This window comes from Pelophylax lessonae, assembly GCF_965119305.1.
Source record: "Pelophylax lessonae genome assembly, chromosome: 2".
Lineage (NCBI taxonomy): Eukaryota > Metazoa > Chordata > Amphibia > Anura > Ranidae > Pelophylax > Pelophylax lessonae.
The window spans coordinates 334,054,764-334,078,747 of NC_138769.1; the positions used below are offsets into that span (position 1 = coordinate 334,054,764).

The following is a 23,984-nucleotide window of genomic DNA, read 5'->3' on the forward strand; positions in this document are numbered from 1 at the left end:
GTATGTGCTGGTGATGAACGGTTCTTTAGTGTACTGTGTGCTAACAGAGACCGACTCGTGTTTAGATTCTTTTGACTCACTAAAGCCCCGTACACACGTACCGATTGTCGGCCGTAAATATTCGGCCGACGACCGATTGTAGGCTTGTTAGTATGATGCTTCCGACAGCCGACAGCGCACTTTCGGCCGAAAATAATCTGTCGTGTAGGCATTAAAATTTTTGTTGGCCAACACCAGAACGGCCGATTGTTCGCCAGTCAGTACAGAATTCGGCCGACAATCAGCAGATTTGCAAGACTGGGAATGCTCAGAAAAGAAAAAACACAAGGAAAGTTAACCATCACATGACATCACTTCTGCAGTCGGCTGTTGTTGGCCGACAAAATTCGTGTGCAGTCTTTTGCAGTTTTCAACAGACACGACAGCCCTGGACAAAAGACGGCCGATCGTTCGGCCGACGATCGGTACGTGTGTACGAGGCTTAACTGGTGTACTGAACTACTCAGTGAAATGATTCGACTCTTCCCTCTGAACGGTTCAATACAAGCTTGTTTCTGGCCAGTTATTCAGTGTCAGTGCTGATTGGTTAGAGGGAGGAGCTGAGCTCCTCACTCTACGATCATATTACCATCAGCCCAGAGCAGCTCTCCTTCACTGAATACTGAACTGTTTCATACCGAGTCGTTCAGGAAGAAGAACCTAATCATCCAGTTCACTGAAAAGAATCGATTCAAAAGAACGATTCGTTCATGAACTGGACATCACTATTTCATACCGAGTCGTTCAGGAAGAAGAACCGAGTCATCCAGTTCACTGAAAAGAATCGATTCAAAAGAACGATTCGTTCATCAACTGGACGTCACTAATTGGTGTGAAGTATGTGTGTGGATAGAAGTTGGGTGGAGTGAGAGGAATCCCCATGTCTCCTCCTCCTCCTCTCTGTATGATGTATTGCCTGTTGAAGTCCAGCAGCCTATGTGTTGTGTGAGAGAGAAAGAGAGGGGGCAGCCATGGCTGTTGTGTACACTGGAATAAGAGTTCTCCTGGGCTTCTTCTTTGCCTTCAGCGGACTGATTAAACTGACGGACCAGATCTCAGGCGAGGTCTACCAGCACATGGTAAGTAGTGCCCGGGGTGTGTGGCGGGAACGGGCGTAGCGCACCTGTATGGGAGGCTGTTGTGGTAATAGACCTCTGTGCTGTGTGTATGGATGGCTGTAATGAACGGGGGATGAAAACCAGGCCTGCACTGCTGCTTCATGTGTGCCCCCCTTCCCAGGTCCCCCCTCATACAGCATTACTTTAGGCTGGGCTGTGGTGTCCCTCAGGAGACACTACTTCACCATTGGCGTTCAAATGTCTTCCCCTCCGGTTATTGAGGAAAGGCGGGGAGGCTGTCATACAAGGCAGAGCCCATTGTACAAAACACTATGTGGGCGTCTGCTGCTGCTGCTGCTCAACTTCTGCACACCCTGACCCTTCCTCTTGTTTCCTTATAGAATGTACTTCCCTTTCTTTCTATTTGGAAAGGGTTAGAACTGCCTATGTCCCTCTTAGGGCTTTTATTTGTATCGCCCACAGGGGCTGTCTGGAGGACAGCCTGTTTTAATCCTGTGAATGCTGCAAACACAGTTGCAGGATATCCCTGTTCATTTGAATGGGTTGCACTGGCGAAAGTACTGCACGTGAGAGGGGTATAATGTGCAAACCGTCGTACTGCACGTGAGAGGGGGATAAAGTGCAAACCATCGTACTGCACGTGAGAGGGGTATAATGTGCAAACCGTGGGTGCTATATAAATTCTGTATAATAATGCTGGCCCTATACAAGTCATTTTTTTGACATTCAACCAGTAGGTTGAATGAAAGAGAATAGCTCAGTTTCCCTATCTACACCTGGTTCACACATCAGTGGTTTGAAAGAAGTGCGATTCAGTGGTTCGGGTTGACCTGCGATTCAGCAATGTGGTTTCCAGGGCCGCCTTTAACACAGGGCAAAAGGGGCAGCTGCCCTGGGCCTAATCATTGTTGTGGGTCACAAAGCAGCTGCCCCTTGAGCCTGCACTGCCTGCAAAATAGTTAAGTGGATTTGGGATGGCTCAAGAAAATATTTGCCCAGGGTCCAATCGGTATTAAAGACGGCCCTGGTTTTGAGTTTAAGCCTAGGTGCACACTGAGGCTGGTTTGAAATTGTGAGTTCAGCTAAACTCGCACGATTTCACAGACTTCTGTGCGGGTTCCTGCACAGGGGTCAATAGAATCGCATCCCCCCCCCCCCCCAAATCGCCAAAAGTAGTACAGAAACTACTTTTGGGAATCAGTGCGGTGCTGCTAAGTAGGCATTGCACCGATTCAGACGGTGCCATTGCCGACAATTGGCTCTGATTTGACATGTCAAATCAGACCAATGTGAACATGGGCTCAAAGCTCTCTAATCTCTGTGGTATATCGGATTGCACCACGCCAAACTCGCACAGGACCCTTTTCTCAAATCGCAGTGCGAATCACCCGTGTATATATATATATGAATGCCCTCAATAGTAATACGTTCTTTTTCACTTGCCATGCAAATTCGCACTGTGAAATTGCATCACAAAATTGCACAAGTGTGAACTGGGACTCAGTGTGGATGAGGGAATCCTCCCGCTGAGCTATTGTATTCTGACACTAGGGAGGCTTCCACGCCATCAGAATACTCTGATCAGTGTTGCAGGATATAGCCTGCAGTGCTGATCAGGCAAGGAAAATCTGTACAGAAGTCAATGGGTGGATCGACCTTTTACAACATTACTGCCCATACATAGATCGAAATTTGTCCGCTCCCTGCTGAACTGTCCTAATTTCGATCCATGTTTGCCCAGCTTTATTCTTGCTCTGCTTCACGGTAGGAATGGGCTCGGGCGCGTTCGGGATCCCACCTGCCCGATAGGTTTGCCATCTCATCCCTTTAAAACCAAACACATTTTAAAGCGGAGTTCCACCCAAAAGTGGAAGTTCTGCTTTAAGGACTCCTCACCCCCTTACATGGCACATTTGGCATGTCATTTTTTTTCAGTGGCGGCCTGGGGGGGTACCTAGTTTTGACAGGTACCCAGTTCCCACTTCCGCTCGGAAGTTCTCCTCTCGCCCTCTCTCCCTGCAAACGTCTGGGACATGTCACAGGTCCCGGAAAATTTCCTGGCCATTGAGGAGACGCTGCGTGACTCGCGCATGCGCACTGCGCAACTGGCTGTGATTTTGTAAGCTGTCACAGTCAGGTGCCCACACTTGTGATGCCGGAGAGAACCAGGGGCTTCGGGCGGCCGCATCGCTGGACTGTGGGACAGGTAAGTGTGTGTTTATTAAAGTCAGCAGCTACCCAGGGTCTGGAACACCGATTTAATGACACATTCTGTGGCTGATTAAGGTAGTAATTAAACTCACTTAGTGCCCTATCTGCATTAAATTAGCCTCAGAACCTGTGTAATTATATGTGTCCTGGTTTAAAGGGGTAAGATGGCAACCCTACTGCCCGATCCCACCAGGAAGCCGTCACTGCACACGGCTAATCACAGGCAGAGACATTTCCCAGTCCGCAGCTGCACAAACTTTGAAATGTCTTGCTGCCTGTGATTAGCATTGTGAGTTTCCTGGCAGGATCGGGCAGTTGGGATCCCGAACACACCCGAGCCCATCTCTACTTCACGGCCATGCGAGCAACCCCTTCCAGCTGCTGTGTTCAGTTAAAATAGAAGTAAGCCCTTTTTTGACACTTTTTGTCAGGCAGTGGCGAATATACAAACGTGGCAGTGCAATAAAAAAAAGTCCAAAGTTCCAGCAGTGCCCAACTTCGTTATCTGTTTTGACCTTGCAAACTTTGCCCAGTTTCAGAAGAGATTGTAACAGTATATTACCGCATAACTTTTTTTTTTTTCTTGCGTTCATGACCATGAGCTTCTAATACTAGTGTATGGATGGAAATGATGGAATATATATGATTCTTTTTTTTTTTTTGTCCCACCAGGCAGCATTCTCTGCACTACCTGACCTGTAGAAACATTAGGGAAACGGAGGAAGTCACTCCAAAGTGGAGAACATTCCTTTAAAGCGTTTGTTACCCTAAAAAAAGAGATCCTGTTCCCTTAACCACTTCAATACAGGGCAGTTATGGCACTTTTCCTCTGCAAGTACCGGCTCGGCCCTGCTTGGCCCGATTTGCTTTTCCACTGCTGGTACCGCATGGTACGGTGTTGGAACGGTTCGGTACGGTACGGTATAGGTTTGCTTTTCCACTAAAGTAGTACTAAAGTTAAGTGGGTGGGATAACAACGGGGTGGGTGGGATTCTCTGACCAATCAGGGGCTAGAAGTGACTGCATGCAAAGGATTGTGGGATATGGTACCAGTTATGGTACCTGTTGGAACCACAATTGAGTAGGTACTGTTTTTTCAGAGCCGTACCGTACCGTACCGTTCGGTTCCATGCAGTGGAAAAGCGCCGCCATACCGTACCGACACTATACCATGCGGTACCAGCAGTGGTAAAGCACAAAAGCGTGCTGAACCGTTCGGTTCCATGCAGTGGAAAAGCGCCATTACACCTCCTTCCTGCCCAGGCCAATTTCCAGCTTTTAGCGCTGTCGCATTTTGAATGACAATTGCGCGGTCATGCAACACTGTACCTAAACCAAATTTATATAATTTTGTTTCCCACAAATAGAGCTTTCTTTTAGTGGTATTTGATCACTGCAAGGTTTTTTCTTTTGCTACACAAATAAAAAAAAAAAGACCAAAAAGTTTGTTATAAAATTTTGTAAATAGATTAGTTTTTTTTCCTGCACTAATGAGGCCGCACTGATAGGATGGCACTAATATGCACCACTGATGGGCAATGATAGGCAGCACTGATAGGGGGCAATGGTGGGTGGCACTAATAGATGGCAATGGTGGACAGCAGTGATGGGGAGGGCACTGGCAGGCTCCCTGAGCTCTGATTGCCATCCCTGGTGGCCATGGGTGGGCATCCCTGGTGGCTCTAATGGCAACCCCCCCAAAGGTCTGCACTGGTAATCAATGCTCTGATTACCAGCACAGCAGACCCCCCCCCCCCCATCAGGAGAGCCGCAGATCGGCTCTCCTCTACTCGTGCCTGTCAGGCACGAACTGAGGAAAGCTGATCAACAGTTCTTCCTATTTACTATGTGACCAGCTGTGATTGGACACAGCTGATCACATGGTAAAGAGCCTGCATCAGTAGGCTGTTTTCCAAGATCAGATATGTCAGTGACACACCGCAGCACCGATCGCCGCTCTGCACACCCCCCCCCCCCCCCCGGCTCTAAAAAATGGTACCAGGTTGATGCCTGCAGCTACAGGCATCATCCCGGTACAACCACTTCAGCAAGCATTAGTACAGGTATGTTGGTTTTCGGGAAGTGGTTAAAGAGTAACTCCACTTTTGTTGAGAGAAAAAAAAAAATCCCCTCTGGGTGATCTCTGTACATGGCAGGGATTTAAAAAAAAAACTTTTTGCAGATTCCTACCTTTTTGTTGTTCTGAAGAAATTGCTGTGAATCTGTATGGGTGTGATTTTATAATTATCAATAATCTGCTGCACCTGCAGGTCTCTGAGGAAAGTGGCAGGGTTTGCATCACTTTAGATGTGATTTCCCTTTGAGAGTATCTCATCAAAAATGACTGACATTTTTGTTGCAGGGCATGCCAAAAATCTAATTTGAATCTTAGTGGAGAGTTCTGGAAAATTAGTAAGCCAATCACTCCAGCAGAAAATGACGTTTATGTGGGGTGTGGTCAGTACACCAACTATGTACAGAACAGCTCCAGGTAGCCATATTGCATTGCTTTTTACAGAAAATTACAGAGCTGCAGATTGAAAAGGAAAGGTAATTTTTAATAACATTCAATTACAATATGACTTGTTTTGCAATTGTTTATGCTACATTGTTTTTTTTTTTTTTTTTATTTGCTGATATTTTTTCCAATGAAAGTGGAGTTACCCTTTTAATATACACGCACACATACTAGGATCAATTTGAAAAGCAGCCAGTTAACTTGCCAGAATTCTCTCAGAAAGTGACTGCAACAAGTGTCCTCAACAGATGATTTCCCATTTAATCCTGTTCTAGTGACAGCTCAAAATGTTAGTATGACCCCTCATTTTTAGTGCCAGTGACAATGGTTGCTAGGACAAATACAGAGCAAATCTCCCCAGCAGTAAACACAGACCGCAATAAAACTTCACAAGGTGGTCCTCCTTTCTCTGTGGATATTGTATTTTAAATTTCTACTGACTGTAGGTACTCATGCTTACTTGCTGGTTCTTTTGCCCTCAAGACCTCCTGGCTGTTGATTTCTGGTGACCCCGCTTCCACCCCTCACTCCATTCTCTCCCTTACCTTCAGTCTTACATCCCTTTCCCTTCCCCTCCACCCATCCCTTCAATCCTAGAACCACACCATACCGTAAACTGTAGCTAAAATACCAACCACTTTCGTTTCACTGCAAACCACCATGACCTAACCATTCCTGAACCAGTTAATGGCTTCTGTCTAATTTTTCACACCTCACACCAGCCAAACCAGAGCCCCATCTCGATCCAGCAATGTGCATGAGAGCAGCGCCTCTCCTAGGTCTCTCTTTCCTCGTTGGTTCACACAGCAGCGGGAGCCATTGTCAGTCACAGCCAGCGAGCCAATGATGCGAGAGCAGGGGGACAGGGACAGAGCCGAGCCACTCGTATGTGAATGGACACACAGTGCACAGCTCGGGAGCCCTCATAGCAAAAGGCTTGCTATAGGGGCACTTAACAGCTGGGAATAGCCAGGACTGCCAGCAGGGGATCAAGGCTGCTTCATACAAAACCATTGCACAGAGCAGGTAAGTTATTTAAAAAAAATAAAATTGCTTTTAGAAATACTTTAAAGGATAAGTTCACCTTCCGTAACATGTTACACCCATATTCAGGGTGTAACATGTAACCTATTATGAACGCGATGGTCCCTGACCCCCTGCTCTTGACAGTTAGCAGAGATCTTCTTTCCCCCACTAGCTGTCACAATTAAAAAAAACAAACAAAACACCGGAACCACCTAACCAGAGCCAATGTGCACTGTATTTGTATAGCTATATACTATGAGATGCTTGCCATGTATTCCTTTACAGTTTCTATGACTGGCTTAAAATGGAATGCACATATCAAACACATAAAAAAACACATCTAGATGGAATTTTGATGCATGTCAATTGAAGTCTGTGGACCACAAAATTGCACTGCATCGCACCAAAGTAGCTCAGGACCCGTCCCCAAAATTGCATTAATTTGAACGAGCACCATTGGAAGAAATGTTATTTCCATTGTCATGCGATTCAGTGTGGCCCGAGTCACATTTCTTGACTCTACTATGGGTACTAATTATATATAGGCATACGTAAGGTTAGAGATTTTTTTTTTTTGGTGGGTAATGGTAAGAATTATACTGCAAAAGCAGGGGTGTCCAACGTTTTGACCTTTCTGAGCCACATTGTAAGAAGAGGAATTGTCTTGGGCCACATATAAAATGCACTTACCAGAAGAATATCTGATGAGCAGAAAGTCAGGCAGATCACAAAGTAACAATCACTGATATAATGTACCTATCTTAGTAATAAAACTTCATTTTTTTTTATTAGAATAGTAAAGGAGGGCAATCTAAAACTAGTGCGAGATTTGACATTGTTTTTGATAAACAAACACATCAATATCTGGTATTATGGATGTAGAGGCCATTCTCAATGAATTTCCAAACTGCTCATCAGAGGTTTTGGTTCTAATTCTGCCCTTTGTATGCTTCAACTTGGGAAATAGTTCACAAAAATAGGTACTGCCGAAAACTGATGCCATGAACAAGGCGTGATTGGTAAGAGTAGGATATTTTTCTTTTAGTAAATGGACACTTTCAAATTTTTTTTCGGCCACATGTTTGCCAAGTGTAAACACATTTTTACAAAAAAAAACCGCTAACTCTAACCCTAACATTTAACCCTAGCCCTTAATCCTAACCATAACATGCGACTTTGGACATGGAAAGGTTCCTGCACTACTTTTATGCTTTTATACTTTTAATGTGACTTGAGTGCCAGAGACTTTAAAGTCGCACTCTATGAACATCACTGTCAAACTTTCCTACTAGCTTAAACAACCCCGAAAAACACATACAATGCTTCAAAAACACATGACTTGCCTTATTCTTTGACACTTAAGGTTATTTTTCTGGTTGCAATTATTTCAGCTTTTTTAGTTTTAAAATTGGCTGCTCTTGCCTGTAAGAAAGCATTCCTGGTGCTGCGGTAAACATTTTACAGCCTTCAGCATCCTTTTTACCTAAGATGATCTCTTTGTTCCATCTTGACCATAGCATTGTATTAATCTTCTTCCTGTGTCCTAAGGCTGGGTATACACGGCCTGACTATCAGCTAGTATCGGCTGGTTCAACCAAAACCAGCCGACATTTGGTCAGTGTGTACAGCAGTCTGTCTGACTGAAGCCAGTCTAACAACCAGCTTTTGTTGGAGGAATATGCTGAAAAACCAGAATCTGATCAACTTTGGTGGCCAATGGTGAGCGTGATCAGTGTGTTATGGTCCTCCAATCAGAATACAATAGCACAACAGGGGATAACGTTGTGTGTTAGTACCGCAATTTCTCAATTCATTTTTATTTTATTTTTTGTTCAGCCCACTGGACCAGGCTTAAGCACAAGATGCCAGGGGACAAGGCTTTTCATACCTTGGATGTGGCTCATGCACTCAAGATTTACCTGAAGTCAGTTGCTGCATAATCTTTATTTTTATTTAATACCAAAGGGTACAGAAAAAAGAAAAACATGGAACCCAAACAAAACAAGAGCTAAGGCAGCACAGTAAGAGCCGGTTCACACTGGGGCGACTTGCCTGCCAGGACCCATTCTAATAGGAGCGACACAAGTCACTCCGACTTAGAAAAAGGGTCCTGAGCTACTTTGGGGCGACCTGCATTGACTTCAATGATATGAAGTCCGTGCATGCCGCTCCGAGGTCGCGGTGCGAGCTGCGCACCGCGACTTCACAGGTCGCCCGGCAAAGTCGGGTCGCGCCTGTGTGAACCGGCTCTGAGGGTTGTGGAAAAAGTACACACCCAAAGACTCACAACAGTGCAATCATTTCTGAGACATAACAAACATATAGCAAATGGGGTCTTCAGGTGACACCAATTGTATACAGCGCAAGGGGGATCCAGGCGGTACCCCTAAGGGAACCGCCAACCCAGTTACAATTTAGCCCACCGATAATAGATTAACAGCCCATAGAACAGGACAAGAGAAAGGAAGATAAACAAATGAAATAAGAAAGATAAGGGTGGGAGGAAATGAGGAGTAAAGAAAGAAAAAGAGAGGGAAAAAAAAAAGAAATAGAAAAGAGGAAGCATAAGAATGAACAAGTAATCAAAACATTCAGCACCGTGTCCTAGATTAGCTCTGCCAGTGATATATAGTTGCTGCAATTTGTCAGCCTGGTTCCTTTTTTGTTCTTCCTGAAGGCTAAAGGCTAGGTTCACGTCTATTCGACTGTGGTTTTGCGTTTTTAAACATACAATTTTGCTAGTGGTTTTCATGCATTTTGTGTGTGTTTTTTTTTTTTTTCTCCTCCTTAAACTGTGAATAGCTGGTTGTTCCGGAGTGGGTGGCCACCATGTCCTTAACGGATGAGTCATCAGCTGTCAATGGGTTCCCTGCTGATAGCTGAATGTACAAAAAAAAATATATATATATAATTCAGGCAAAGAAAAAATAAGAAAAAAAAACTGTAGGGTCCCCCCCAAAATCCATACCAGACCCTTATCCGAGCATGCAACCCGGTGGCCCAGGGAAGGGGGGGGGGGAGAGTACTTTGTGGCAGGGGGGCTCTGGGCCTCTTCCCCACAACCCTGGCTGGTTGTTGTGGGGGTCTGCGGGCAGGGGGTTTATCAGAATCTGGAAGCAAGATTACCCCCCAGATCCCAGCCTCCTCCCCCCCCTTAAGAATGTACAGTATGTCACAAAAATGAGTACACCCCTCACATTTTTGTAAATATTTTATTATATCTTTTCATGTGACAACACTGAAGAAATGACACTTTGCTACAATGTAGTGAGTGTACAGCTTGTATAACAGTGTATATTGGCTCTCCCCTCAAAATAACTCAACACGGCTATTAAAGCGGAGTTCCGGCCACAAAATCGACATAATCGATTTTGGGCCATCCGCTTGCTCTTGGTCACCTGAAAAAGAAATGGATAGTTACGATTTTTTTTTTTGTTTACTGTTTACTTGTTATGAAGAAAAATATATTCCCCTTTCTTCCACTTCCTCCCTCTGCGGCCGCCACTTCCTCTTTGCATTGATTCCTGGGAGCTGAACGTCATCGCTCCCAGGAATCAATGCGCCTGCACCGGCCCCGCTCGTCACTTCCGGTGCGGCGCCTCATTCCCTGCTAAACAGCTTCTGGGCATGCCCAGAAGCTGTGGAGGGATGACGCCGGAAGTGACGAGCGGGGCCGGTGCAGGCGCATTCTGGGAGAAGAGGACGCGCTGGCTTCAGCTGCCCACGTCCGAGATGGCAGCGCTGGAGAAGAAATTTTCAAGGTAGGTGCGACCCGGGACAGTACAGAGGCTATCTATTGTGGAATGTACTAGCCCTGACTGTCCCGGGGGTATTTTAGCTAAATTTCACCCCCGTGGCCAGAACTCCGCTTTTAAAGTCTAAACCGCTGGCAACAAAAGTGAGCACACCCTAAGTGAAAATGTCCAAATTGGGCTCACATGTAAAGATATAATAAAATATTTTCAAAAATGTGAGGGGTGTGTACTCACTTTTGTGACATGTACTGTGACAATTTTTTTACTGTGCTGAGTAAATAAAAAAAATTCTGAGCGCAGTGCTCCCCTACCTTTTTATCGCCGCGGACCAGTCAACGTTTGATAATTTTTCTGTGGCCCGCTGGGGGGGGGGGGGACGCAGAGTGCCCACAGCATTGCCCCCAATCAATGCAGAGATGCCAGCGTTCCCCCCCCTGTGAGACCAGTGCACTTACCTGACGGCAGCTTCTCTTCAGTCCCGACTCCCTGCGTCTCCTCCCGTCCATGCACTTACCTCACGGTCACGGCAGCTTCTCTTCAGTTCAGTCCCCGGCTTCCCGAGTCTCCTCAGTCCTACCGGCGCCTCCTCCTCGGCCAATGGCATGGGGTTGGCCTTTCGGCCAATCAGGAAGCGGGAGGACCCGCTCCTTGATTGGCCAGGAGGAGGATCCGTGTGACAATAGCAAATTTTCATTTGCTATTGCCACACAATGGGCGTGCTCTCGGGGCGCATGCTCTGTTCCCTGGTCGCCACGTCTGCGGCTGCGCGATGTGAATCTGTGCTTGCGCGGGACCTTCAATGACACTGCGCACCTTTTAAAGGGAACATTGCACCCAGGTAAATCCAGCATCAATCATGATGAATGCTGCTGTCCCATTAAAAAAAAAAAAATAAAAAGGTCTGACAGTTTTTAAATAACTGCATCAGTTAGCTTATTTCTCAAGCCTACAGTCTAAAAGGAAAAATTGCACCATTCTTGGTGACGGCTCCTTCTACCAATGTTGTTGCTTCCTGGCCTAAATGGAAGAAGTTTGGAACCTCCAGGACTCTTCCTAGAGTGGGGGTCGCCCAGCCAAACTGAGCGATCAGGGGAGAAGGGCCTTAGTCAGGGAAGTAACCAAGAACCCGATGGTCACTCTGACAGAGCTCCAGCATTTCTCTGTGGAGAGAGAAGAACCTTGCAGAAGAACCATCTCTGCAGCACTCCCATCAATCAGGCCGGTATGGTAGAGTGGCCAGACTGAAGCCACTCCTCAGTAAAAGGCACATGACAGCTCGTCTGGAGGAATCTCAGACCATGAGAAACAAAATTCTCTGGTCTGATTAAACAAAGATTGAACTCCTTGGCCTGCATGGCAAGCGTCATGTCTAGAGAATACCAGGCACCTCTCATCACCTGGCCAATACCATCCCTACAGTGAAGCATGGTGGTAGCAGCATCATGCTGTGGAGGAAACTGGAAGACTAGTCAGGATCGAGGGAAAAGAATATTGCAGGAATGTATGGAGACAGCCTTAATCAAAACCTAAATAAATAAAAGTTCAATATAGAAATGAAACAGAGGAGTTTCTAAAGAACTCTTAGTAGCGCAATAAAAGGATAATAAACCTAATGTGAAAAAAGTGTGTAAGAAGTGCTTCAAATGTCCATTGATAAATGATATATCAACACAGTCTCTAATTAGCCACAAGCTGTGAGGGATCCTTCAAAGGTGCTGATAATGGGACCACCTTAGGGTAACACCACCACCAGTGCTGGGATATGGCCAGAAAACTCACTCACCAGAACTCAATGCCTGACCACTCTCATGGACTAGGCAAAGGCAGCAAAGGTTTAAATGAGGATAAGGTCAACTCTCTCCTGGCAATCCCGATACTTGTACGGATACCTCCTCTCATTGGCAATATATGGATAAAGAGATAGAAAGCACTCCCATAGCGTGATACCGTTTATAAAATTTTATTGAAAGAAAACCATAACCATCACACTCACATTCACGTTGATCAAAATAGGCAGAAAGCTGATGGTTCCAGAGTCTGGTGCGTTGTGACCGCTATCCGAAAGCTCCTTCACCCTCAGTATGCAATAGTCTAGTGGACGCCGTATAGCCACGCCCCGACGCGGCGTTTCGTCATTTCCGACTTCCTCACGGGGGCATGGCCATACGGCACGGCAGTCCTATTAAATAGGGAGCTCCGTCACCCGCCCACTTCCGGAAGGACCGGAAGGTGCGCGCGTACCGGAAATAGTCATCGGCTCGTATCCTTCTACACACCGAGAACTGTCAGCAGAGGCAGACCATAAGCGTCCATACTCTCCAATCTATAAAAAAACGGTATCGGTCACATAACATGTACCGATCGCTTCCAACCATATTGAACCTTAATATGGGTATTAATACATAAAACAAAATGCAATATAAAACGTTTTATCTGGGTACTCAATCCCCATGATAAACCATTTCGCAATACACACTATATTTAAAACTGTTAATAACTTTACCAGCAAACAATGTTGCCAGCAAGAAATGAACTCACCCGACCTAATCCCAGTGTGTAGGAGGTCGAGCCAGTATACAAACCCCAGTTCACATCATAATGAAATGTGTCGCTATGGCATATAAATGTGTAGATTAGAGATGTATAGAACTGTTCGCCGGCGAACAGTTCCCGGCGAACTTAGCATGTTCGCGTTCGCCGCTGCCGGCGAACATATGCGATGTTCGGTCCGCCCCCCATAAGACATCATTGAGGCAAACTTTGACCCTGAACTTTACAGTCAGCAGACACATTTCCAGCCAATCAGCGTACCTCCCTCCCACACCCTCCCACCTCCTATAAATAAGCAAGGGCAGCATCCATCTTAGATCATTCTGAAGCAGTGTGTGTAGTGAGAATAGGGAGAGAGCTGCTGCTGCTGCTGCTGCTGCTGTTAAGCTAGGGACAGTTAGTCAGTGTTCCTGGTCTTGCAGTGTTCTTGGTCCACTACTGCTGTAATATCAGCACCCCAAAAAGCCCTTCTAAGGGCTGGTATTTGTGGTTTTTTTTTTTTTATATATATATATATATATATATATATATATACCTAGCGTCCCCAAAAGCCCTTTTAAGGGCTGGTAATTGAGTTGTTTCTTCATATATATATATATCTATATCTATCTAGTGTCCCCAAAAGCCCTTTTAAGGGCTGGTAATTGAGGATTTTTTTATTTTTATATATATACATATATATATATATATATATAGTGTCCCCAAAAGCCCTTTCAAGGGCTGGTAAGGTAATAGATTTTTTTCTTTATATATATATATATATATATATATATATATATATATATATATATCTATTGTACACTGCAGTTGCCTGCCCGCTGTGTGTGAGAGGCCACAGACCTACCACAGACTGTACTGTGTGCACACCACACTCATTTCGGGTGGCACAGGCACAGTACCTGGCATTTTAAAAAATATTTTTTTTTTCTCTGTCATAATTGCAGTGAGTGCTGTGTCAGGTCCACAGAGTGCACTGTACCCACTGCAGTGCACTGCCCACCACTGATATATATACGTTGGCACAGCATCTTGTTGCAATAAATTGAAAAAAAAAATATTTTTTATTATTGCAGTTGCCTGGGCTGCCAGTGACTGTCAGGTCCACAGAGTGTACTGTGCCCACTGCAGTGCCACTGTGTGCCCACCCACCACTGATATATAAGGTGGCACAGCAGCTTGCAAAGTAAAAAAAAAATATATATTTTTTTAAATTGCAGTTGCCTGGGTGCCAGTGACTGCTGTCAGGTCCACAGAGAGTGTACTGTGCCACTGCCCACCCACCACTGATATATAAGGTGGCACAGCAGCTTGCAAAGTAAAAAAAATATATATATTTTTTTAAATTGCAGTTGCCTGGGTGCCAGTGACTGCTGTCAGGTCCACAGAGAGTGTACTGTGCCACTGCCCACCCACCCACCACTGATATATAAGGTGGCACAGCAGCTTGCAAAGTAAAAAATATATATATATTTTTTTAAATTGCAGTTGCCTGGGTGCCAGTGACTGCTGTCAGGTCCACAGAGAGTGTACTGTGCCACTGCCCACCCACCACTGATATATAAGGTGGCACAGCAGCTTGCAAAGTAAAAAAATATATATATATTTTTTAAATTGCAGTTGTCTGGGTGCCAGTGACTGCTGTCAGGTCCACAGAGAGTGTACTGTGCCACTGCCCACCCACCACTGATATATAAGGTGGCACAGCAGCTTGCAAAGTAAAAAAAAATATATATATTTTTTAAATTGCAGTTGCCTGGGTGCCAGTGACTGCTGTCAGGTCCACAGAGAGTGTACTGTGCCACTGCCCACCCACCACTGATATATAAGGTGGCACAGCAGCTTGCACTCATAGTACAACAGTAACAACACATTAAAAAAAAAATGACAGGCAGAGGCAGGCCACCCCGCAAGGGCCGTCGTGGTCGTGGTGCTGTGATTTCCTTAGGCTCTAGAATAATGCCCAGTGTTCAGAGGCCACCACAGCCCCTGAACTCAAAAAATTCTGAGGCCATAGTTGACTGGCTTACACAGGACACCCAATCGTCTACAGCTTCCGCTCGGAACCTTAATGCACCATCCTCCTCCAGCTCAGCTTCGGGCACCTCTCAATTTACCACTCGCCAGCCCGCCGGCACCGCCACCAACACTAGCACCACAGCCGCTTCACTTGATCCGTCAGAGGAGTTATTTTCACATCAGTTTGAAGAAATAAGTGATGCGCAACTATTAGTGCCAGAGGATGTAGATAACGGGGATATGTCTCAGTCAGGCAGCATTATACACATGGACGTACATTGTGATGATGATGATGTTGTACCTGCTGCTGCTGCCTTTGCTGAGTTGTCAAGTGAAGCGGCTGATGATGACGATGTGTCTGTGGATGTCACCTGGGTGCCTGCTCGAAGAGCAGAAGAAGAGGGGGAAAGTTCAGATGGGGAGACAGAGAGGAGGAGGAGACAAATTGGAAGCAGGGGGAGGAGGTCATCGCAAGGAGCTAGTGGCGCAGTCAGACAGCATGTAGATTCGGCACCCGGGGTCAGCCAGACAGCACGCCAATCAACGCAAGCTGTTGCCACCACCAGAATGCCGTCCTTGCAAAGCTCAGCAGTGTGGCATTTTTTTTGTGTCTGCCTCTGATATCAGCGATGCCATTTGTAACCTGTGCCAAAAGAAACTGAGTCGTGGGAAGTCCAACACCCACCTAGGTACAACTGCTTTGCGAAGGCACATGATCTCACATCACAAACGCCTATGGGATCAACACATGAGTAAAAGCAGCACACAAACTGAAAGCCACCATCCTCCTCCTGGTCCAGCATCTTCAGCCACGTCAACCACTGCTGTCCTCCATGCCCCCTATCAACAACCCGCCCCTCCGCCTCTCACCTTCAGCAGTTCCTGCTCGTCACCTGCCCACAGTCAGGTGTCTGTGAAGGAAATGTTTGAGCGCAAAAAGCCAATCTCGCAGAGTCACCCCCTTGCCCGGCGTCTGACAGCTGGCTTGTCGGAACTCTTAGCCCGCCAGCTTTTACCATACAAGCTGGTGGAGTCTGAGGCCTTCAAAAAATTTGTCGCTATTGGGACACCGCAGTGGAAGGTACCCGGCCGAAATTATTTTTCACAAAAGGCAATCCCCAACCTGTACTCTATTGTGGAAAAAGAAATCATGTCACGTCTGGCACACAGTGTTGGGGCAAGGGTCCATCTGACCACTGATAGCTGGTCTGCAAAGCACGGTCAGGGCAGGTATATAACGTACACTGCGCATTGGGTAAACCTGCTGGCGGCTGCCAAGCATGGAATGCGTGGCTCTGCTGCAGAGGAGTTGGTGACACCGCCACGACTTGCAGGCAGGCCTGCTGCCACCTCCTCTACTCCTCCTACTCCATCCTCTATGCTAACCTCCTCGGCTGAGTCCTCTTCTGCTGTTGCGTCTTGCTCCACACCAACTGCACCCCCCCAGCTCCCCAGGGGCTATTCCACATGCCGGATACGACAGTGTCACGCTGTCTTGGGGTTGACTTGCCTGAAAGCAGAGAGTCACACCGGACCAGCACTACTGTCCGCCCTGAATGCACAGGTGGATCAGTGGCTGACCCCGCACCAACTGGAGATCGGCAAAGTGGTGTGTGACAACGGGAGCAATTTGTTGGCGGCATTGAATTTGGGCAAGTTGACACATGTGCCGTGCATGGCACATGTGTTGAATCTGATTGTGCAACGTTTTGTGCAGAAGTACCCAGGCTTACAGGACGTCCTCAAGCAGGCCAGGAAGGTGTGTGGCCATTTCAGGCGTTCCTACACGGCCATGGCGCACTTTGCAGATATTCAGCGGCGAAACAACATGCCAGTGAGGCGCTTGATTTGCGACAGCCCGACACGTTGGAATTCAACACTGCTAATGTTCGACCGCCTGCTCCAACAAGAAAAAGCGGTCAACGAGTATTTGTATGACCGGGGTGCTAGGACAGCCTCTGCGGAGCTGTGTATTTTTTTGCCACGCTACTGGACGCTCATGCGCAATGCCTGTAGGCTCATGCGTCCTTTTGAGGAGGTGACAAACCTAGTGAGTCGCACTGAAGGCACCATCAGCGACATCATCCCATATGTTTTTTTCCTGGAGCGTGCCCTGCGAAGAGTGCTGGATCAGGCCGTAGATGAGCGTGAAGAGGAAGAGGAAGAGTTGTGGTCACCATCACCACCACCAGAAACAGCCTTACCATCGATTGCTGGACCTGCGGCAACACTGGAAGAGGAGTGTGAGGAAGAGGAGTCAGAGGAGGAATGTGGCTTTGAGGAGGAGGAACACCAACCACAGCAGGCATCCCAGGGTGCTCGTTGTCACCTATCTGGTACCCGTGGTGTTGTACGTGGCTGGGGGGAAGAACACACCTTCAATGACATCAGTGAGGACGAGGAATTGGACATGAGTAGCTCGGCATCCAACCTTGTCCAAATGGGGTCTTTCATGCTGTCATGCCTGTTGAGAGACCCTCGTATAAAAAGGCTGAAGGAGAACGACCTGTACTGGGTGGCCACGCTACTAGACCCCCGGTATAAGCAGAAAGTCTGTGACATGTTACCCAATTACCGGCAGTCGCAAAGGATGCAGCAGCTACAAAATAAGTTAAAAACTATGCTCTACACAGCGTATAAGGGTGATGTCACAGCACAACGGGAATCCAACAGGGGAAGAGGTGAAAGTAATCCTCCTCCTACCACCACAACCACGCCGGCAAGGACAGGACGCTTTACAGACGTCTTGTTGATGGAGGACATGCGGAGCTTTTTTAGTCCTATGCATCGCCACAGCCCTTCGGGGTCCACCCTCAGAGAACGACTCGACCGACAGGTAGCAGACTACCTTGCCTTAACTGCAGATATCGACACTCTGAGGAGCGATGAACCCCTTGACTACTGGGTGTGCAGGCTTGACCTGTGGCCTGAGCTATCCCAGTTTGCCATTGAACTTCTGGCCTGCCCCGCTTCAAGTGTGCTGTCAGAAAGGACCTTCAGCGCAGCAGGAGGTATTGTCACTGAGAAGAGAAGTCGCCTAGGTCAAAAAAGTCTTGATTACCTCACGTTTATTAAGATGAATGAGGCATGGATCCCGAAGGGACTGACAGTGGGGGATGCATTTGACTAAAAAAGGCCTGGTGATGACTGATATGCCTTGGCCTAAAAATGGTCCACACGCTGCTGTATATAATCATTCTCTGCATGCCGGATGACTTACGTGACGTCTCCGCCACCAACTACGGTTCAAGCAGCAATGTTTTAGTGCACTTTCTGCCTTAAAACCTCAATTTTTCAGGCCGCTGCTACAGCAGCGGCTGCAACAATACCTGCTTTTTCATGCATGTGTACATGCCTAATTTTTCTGGCCTCTGGTGCTACACTGTGGCTGCAAAAAAACAAAAAACAAAAAAAAAGGCACATACATGTGTCAATTCCCCTTCGTGATCGTTACCTTGTCGTGGTGAAGGGGCTTGCGTATCACAATGAAGCGATCACCTCTAGGATTGTGTTGGCACACCCCAGATGATAAGGTCGTTGCTTCATTGTGTACAGACCAAAAGCGATCCGCAGGATAATTTTTCATAAAAAAAAAACATTCATTTTCTTTCATTCTTTCTGCGGAGCTGGGTATTTTTTGGCCGCGTTACTGAATGCTCATGAACAATGGCTGTAGGCTCATGCGTCCTTTTGCGGAGATGACAACCCTGGTGGTCAGTCGAACCCAAGGCAACATCATCGACCTCATCCCATATGCGTTTTTTCTGGAGCGTGCCCTGCGAAGAGTACTGGATCAGGCTGTAGATGAGCATGAAGAGGAAGAGTTGTGGTCCTCATCACCACCAGAAGCAGCCTTGTCGTTGTCAATTGCTGGACCTGTGGCAACGCAGAGAGAGGAGTCTGAAGAAGAGAAGTCAGAGGAGGAAGGTGGCTTTGAGGAGGTGGAATACCAGCCACAGCAGGCGTCCCAGGGGGCTTGTTCTCACCTTTCGGGGACCCTTGGTGTTGTATGTGGCTGGGTGGAGGAAGAGACCTTCAATGATGTCAGTGAGGACAAGGAACGGGACATGGCTAGCTTGGTATCCAACCTTGTGCAAATTGGGAGTTTGCGGTTGTGCAAATGGACTGACTGACTGTTAAACGGGGAGTTTGGTCTGTCAGAGTTTGGTCTGTCACTGTGAAGCGGGCAACGGGCGTAACCCTTACACTACTTGACCGATAAAACATCATACCTGATCGTATTCACACACTGGATGTTTTAGTGCTGGTTTACACTGCCGCTACCACTAAAGTAGCGTCGCTTCCAGTGCGACTTTGGCGCGACTTAGCGCGACTTTGGCGCGACCTCATCGCGAGGTGACTTTTTATTTGGCCAATCACAATATCATGTTTTGTTACCGTCACCTAATTTCCTTTTCCTGTTTTTTGTTTTACATATTTCCCCATGTGTGCAGTGTTGTCTGTGTCATAGCTCAACTGATAGGCATGTTTGCCTTGGCATATCATATTTCAGCTTGCCAGAAAGAAAAAAAGACAGCTGGAAAGACACTGCATTAGTTTTCTACTAAAAATCATAAGAAAAATGCTGTTTTTTTTGGGTTGTGGACATACTACAGAGCTGAAACTTGACAGGTACACTTTTTAGACCCCCCAGACACTAAATACAAAAAATGACATGCCTGCCTAAAAAAATGCCCGATAAATGCCTGCAAGAGAAAAAGACAGCCGCAGAGAAGCCGTATTCCTGAAAATATAAGAAAAATGCTGTTTTTTAGGGGTTCTGGACATGCTACAGATCTGAAACTTGACAGGTACACTTTTGTGACCCCCCAGACACTAAATACAAAAAATGACATGCCTGCCTAAAAAAATGCCCGATAAATGCCTGCAAGAGAAAAAGACAGCCGCAGAGAAGCCGTATTCCTGAAAATATAAGAAAAATGCTGTTTTTTAGGGGTTCTGGACATGCTACAGATCTGAAACTTGACAGGTACACTTTTGTGACCCCCCAGACACTAAATACAAAAAATGACATGCCTGCCTAAAAAAATGCCCGATAAATGCCTGCAAGAGAAAAAGACAGCCGCAGAGAAGCCGTATTCCTGAAAATATAAGAAAAATGCTGTTTTTTAGGGGTTCTGGACATGCTACAGAGCTGAAACTTGACAGGTACACTTTTGTGACCCCCCAGACACTAAATACAAAAAATGACATGCCTGCCTAAAAAAATGCCCGATAAATGCCTGCAAGAGAAAAAGCCAGCCGCAGAGAAGCCGTATTCCTGAAAATATAAGAAAAATGCTGTTTTTTAGGGGTTCTGGACATGCTACAGAGCTGAAACTTGACAGGTACACTTTTGTGACCCCCCAGACACTAAATACAAAAAATGACATGCCTGCCTAAAAAAATGCCCGATAAATGCCTGCAAGAGAAAAAGCCAGCCGCAGAGAAGGCGTATTCCTGAAAATATAAGAAAAATGCTGTTTTTTAGGGGTTCTGGACATGCTACAGAGCTGAAACTTGACAGGTACACTTTTGTGACCCCCCAGACACTAAATACAAAAAATGACATGCCTGCCTATAAAAATGCCCGATAAATGCCTGCAAGAGAAAAAGCCAGCCGCAGAGAAGCCGTATTCCTGAAAATATAAGAAAAATGCTGTTTTTTAGGGGTTCTGGACATGCTACAGAGCTGAAACTTGACAGGTACACTTTTGTGACCCCCCAGACACTAAATACAAAAAATGACATGCCTGCCTAAAAAAATGCCCGATAAATGCCTGCAAGAGAAAAAGCCAGCCGCAGAGAAGCCGTATTCCTGAAAATATAAGAAAAATGCTGTTTTTTAGGGGTTCTGGACATGCTACAGAGCTGAAACTTGACAGGTACACTTTTGTGACCCCCCAGACACTAAATACAAAAAATGACATGCCTGCCTAAAAAAATGCCCGATAAATGCCTGCAAGAGAAAAAGCCAGCCGCAGAGAAGCCATATTCCTGAAAATATAAGAAAAATGCTGTTTTTTAGGGGTTCTGGACATGCTACAGAGCTGAAACTTCACAGGTACACTTTTTAGACCCCCCAGATGCTAAATCCAAAGAAATTTTTTATTTTTATTTTTTTTTAATTTTTCCAATAATTGGCTCTCTATCAAAAAATTATAATTTTTAAGAACTTTTTTTTGCGTGATCCCTCTCCGGCATGCCACAGTCCAGGTGTTAGTCCCCTTGAAACAACTTTTCCATCACTATTGTGGCCAGAAAGAGTCCCTGTGTGTTTTAAAATTCGCCTGCCTATTGAAGTCTATGGCGGTTCGCCCGGTTCGCCGGTTCGCGAACATTCGCCGATGTTCGCGTTCGCCGTTCGCGAACCGCGAATTTTAGGTTCGCGACATCACTAGTGTAGATAGGGACAAAATTGTATAGATCAGGACAAAATAGTAGGAATCAAATTGAAAATAACAAATATGCATATAAAAATAATAATGATACACCAATATATGCCTACTTCAAATAAATATAAAGATGTGCCTTAAGTAAAATAATAAAATACAATACTAAAACCCACTAAAAACCAATGGGTACCTGGAGCCCAGACGCATATATATAAATCTATTAAAAAATCAACACATATATGTCTTGTTGTGCGTTTTGGTATAAAATATGACTATTTTTAATTTATTACTAAAAGGCGATGTCTGAACTATCAATAGACATATGACGCAGTGCCTCCAGCCGATTACGGCAAATAATTTAATATCTAAAAAAAAAAACCCAATTAATTTTGTTCAGACACTCATAGTATACCATGCAATTTTCCCAAGTTCTTTTTTTTATATCAGTTAATTTCTTTTTAAAAGCATATACCAATCTTAGTGAAACAGTCTACAGTAGGGAATATATATATAAGAATATTTATTCGCAAGACATATTTTCACCATAAATGATCATACTTGAGTGACACAAAGAGATAACCTTACATAAAATACCAACTTAAAACGATAAATGCAATGTGATATTTAGCTAAACGATGAAAGTAAAATAAAGCAAGATTATGTTTTTCCCAGGTGTAGTATGAACCATAAATTAATATTCTATATAATCAGACCACAATAGTCTGCGAATCACATGGCCGAAAGTCATTCCACTGCAGATGAAGTGAGAATAAGCCATGCAAAACGGAAGACGTAAAATCGCAAATAATGCGCTTAATCTGATATTAAAAATGTTATAAAAACAAAAATCATCTCTTTAGAGAAAAATCTACATATGGTTTATACGGCTGGGATTGTACTTTCGTTACCCTTTAAATACGAAAAGTAAAACATTTAAGGAAGTACATAAACAATATTGAATAATAATCAAATAACAGCAAGGCATAATTACCATATTTAAAATGGCCGCTTAGCTTAGAATAGTAGTTACCAGGTTCCTTTAAGATGGCTGCATTTCCAAGATGGTGGCCAATTAGGGAGGAGCTTCTTTTGGCGTCCCTCAAAGGTTCAGATACAGGGTGGACCAAGATGGCGTCTGTGTAGATGAGTCTATGCATGGCTGTTAGTAGTGTGTATGTTGTAAGTGTGATGTGTCTTGTGTCTTGTGTGTGTTTGTTGTGTTGTCTCCTCTATTACATCTCTGATTCCTTTTTATTTTGTGTTGAACAAAAGGGCAGTAAAAATTATCATAAGCCAAACCCAGTGGGATGAACATTATTCCTATTGGTTGGAACATCTTATTCATTAACTGGTGATGTCATAGGGTGACACCTCTTGGTTAACCAGTATATTAAAATTAATTAAAGATTTCTCCATTTAAGACTATTATAAAAAACATAAATGTAATCATGCTCTCATCTATGACGTCCATTTAATCCACCAGGTATCTGAATAAAGATTAATCTGGATACCACCATTCTCATATTTAATATCTCTTATGTAATATATATATATTGGATTTTACTCTTTAACCCAAGACTTCAATTAGTAGCAGTAAGAATTATATCGAAAAATATACGGTTATATATATATTGATACACAACAGCTTGTATATGTAACTTGTCCTATACATGGTTACTTCTGATCAGAATATTATCCATTTAGGCATTATTATGTTAACAACAGTACATTCATGATATGGGGACTGGATTATAAAATATGGGCGAAATTTCTGACCCTTTGACACTACTATATGATAGAATATAATGTACTTCTCAGTAGGAGGTTGTCATAACATCATAGTTCCATAACACCTTTTGTATATGATGGGGCAAAGATATCAATTTATGATTTTCTGAAATTAATTTTGAGATTTGCAGTTCTCATCAATCTAAGTGACAATGTTTATGTGACTCCGTGTAGATTTCAACAACTTTATCCCCCTGTTTGTGTTTAGGTAAATAAATGACAGATTCTAGTCTTTGTCCAAACAGTTTTGTTTGTCTTCTCAGGGTGGAAACAATAGTTTACTTGCATGGTAGATGGTTGAACACAGGTGTTATCCTGAAATTGAGTTTCGCCCATTGTGTGAGTCATGGCCTGAACATAAAGTTTTACGACCTCTCTGGTTTTTCGTGTTTCAAGACCAGGGGAAGGATGTCTTATGTAAACCTTTTCCCCCAAAGGCCGATCCACCTGTGATAAGCGATTTATTTATCTGTCTTTCTGAGTATTGTATTTAAAAGTTTGTCAAACACATTTTCCTTTCGGGGCAGATGACACAGCTTCTCATCTCAAAGTTCAGGCAAACAAAACCATGTCAAACAATGGACGCAATGTGTGTTTCAAACTGAAA

At 45.0% G+C, this 23,984-nt stretch overlaps 1 protein-coding gene across 1 annotated transcript in view; it reads left to right on the plus strand.

Moving 5' to 3' along the window:
- Nucleotides 1–941: 941 nt before the first annotated feature.
- Nucleotides 942–23,984, plus strand: part of TMEM35B (transmembrane protein 35B) — a 79,716-nt gene continuing 56,673 nt past the window's right edge. Inside the window, exon 1 of the mRNA XM_082246908.1 lies at nt 942–1,118. Coding sequence (XP_082103034.1) covers nt 1,011–1,118 — 108 coding nt within the window. The 5' untranslated portion in view covers nt 942–1,010. The remainder of the gene's footprint in view (nt 1,119–23,984) is intronic.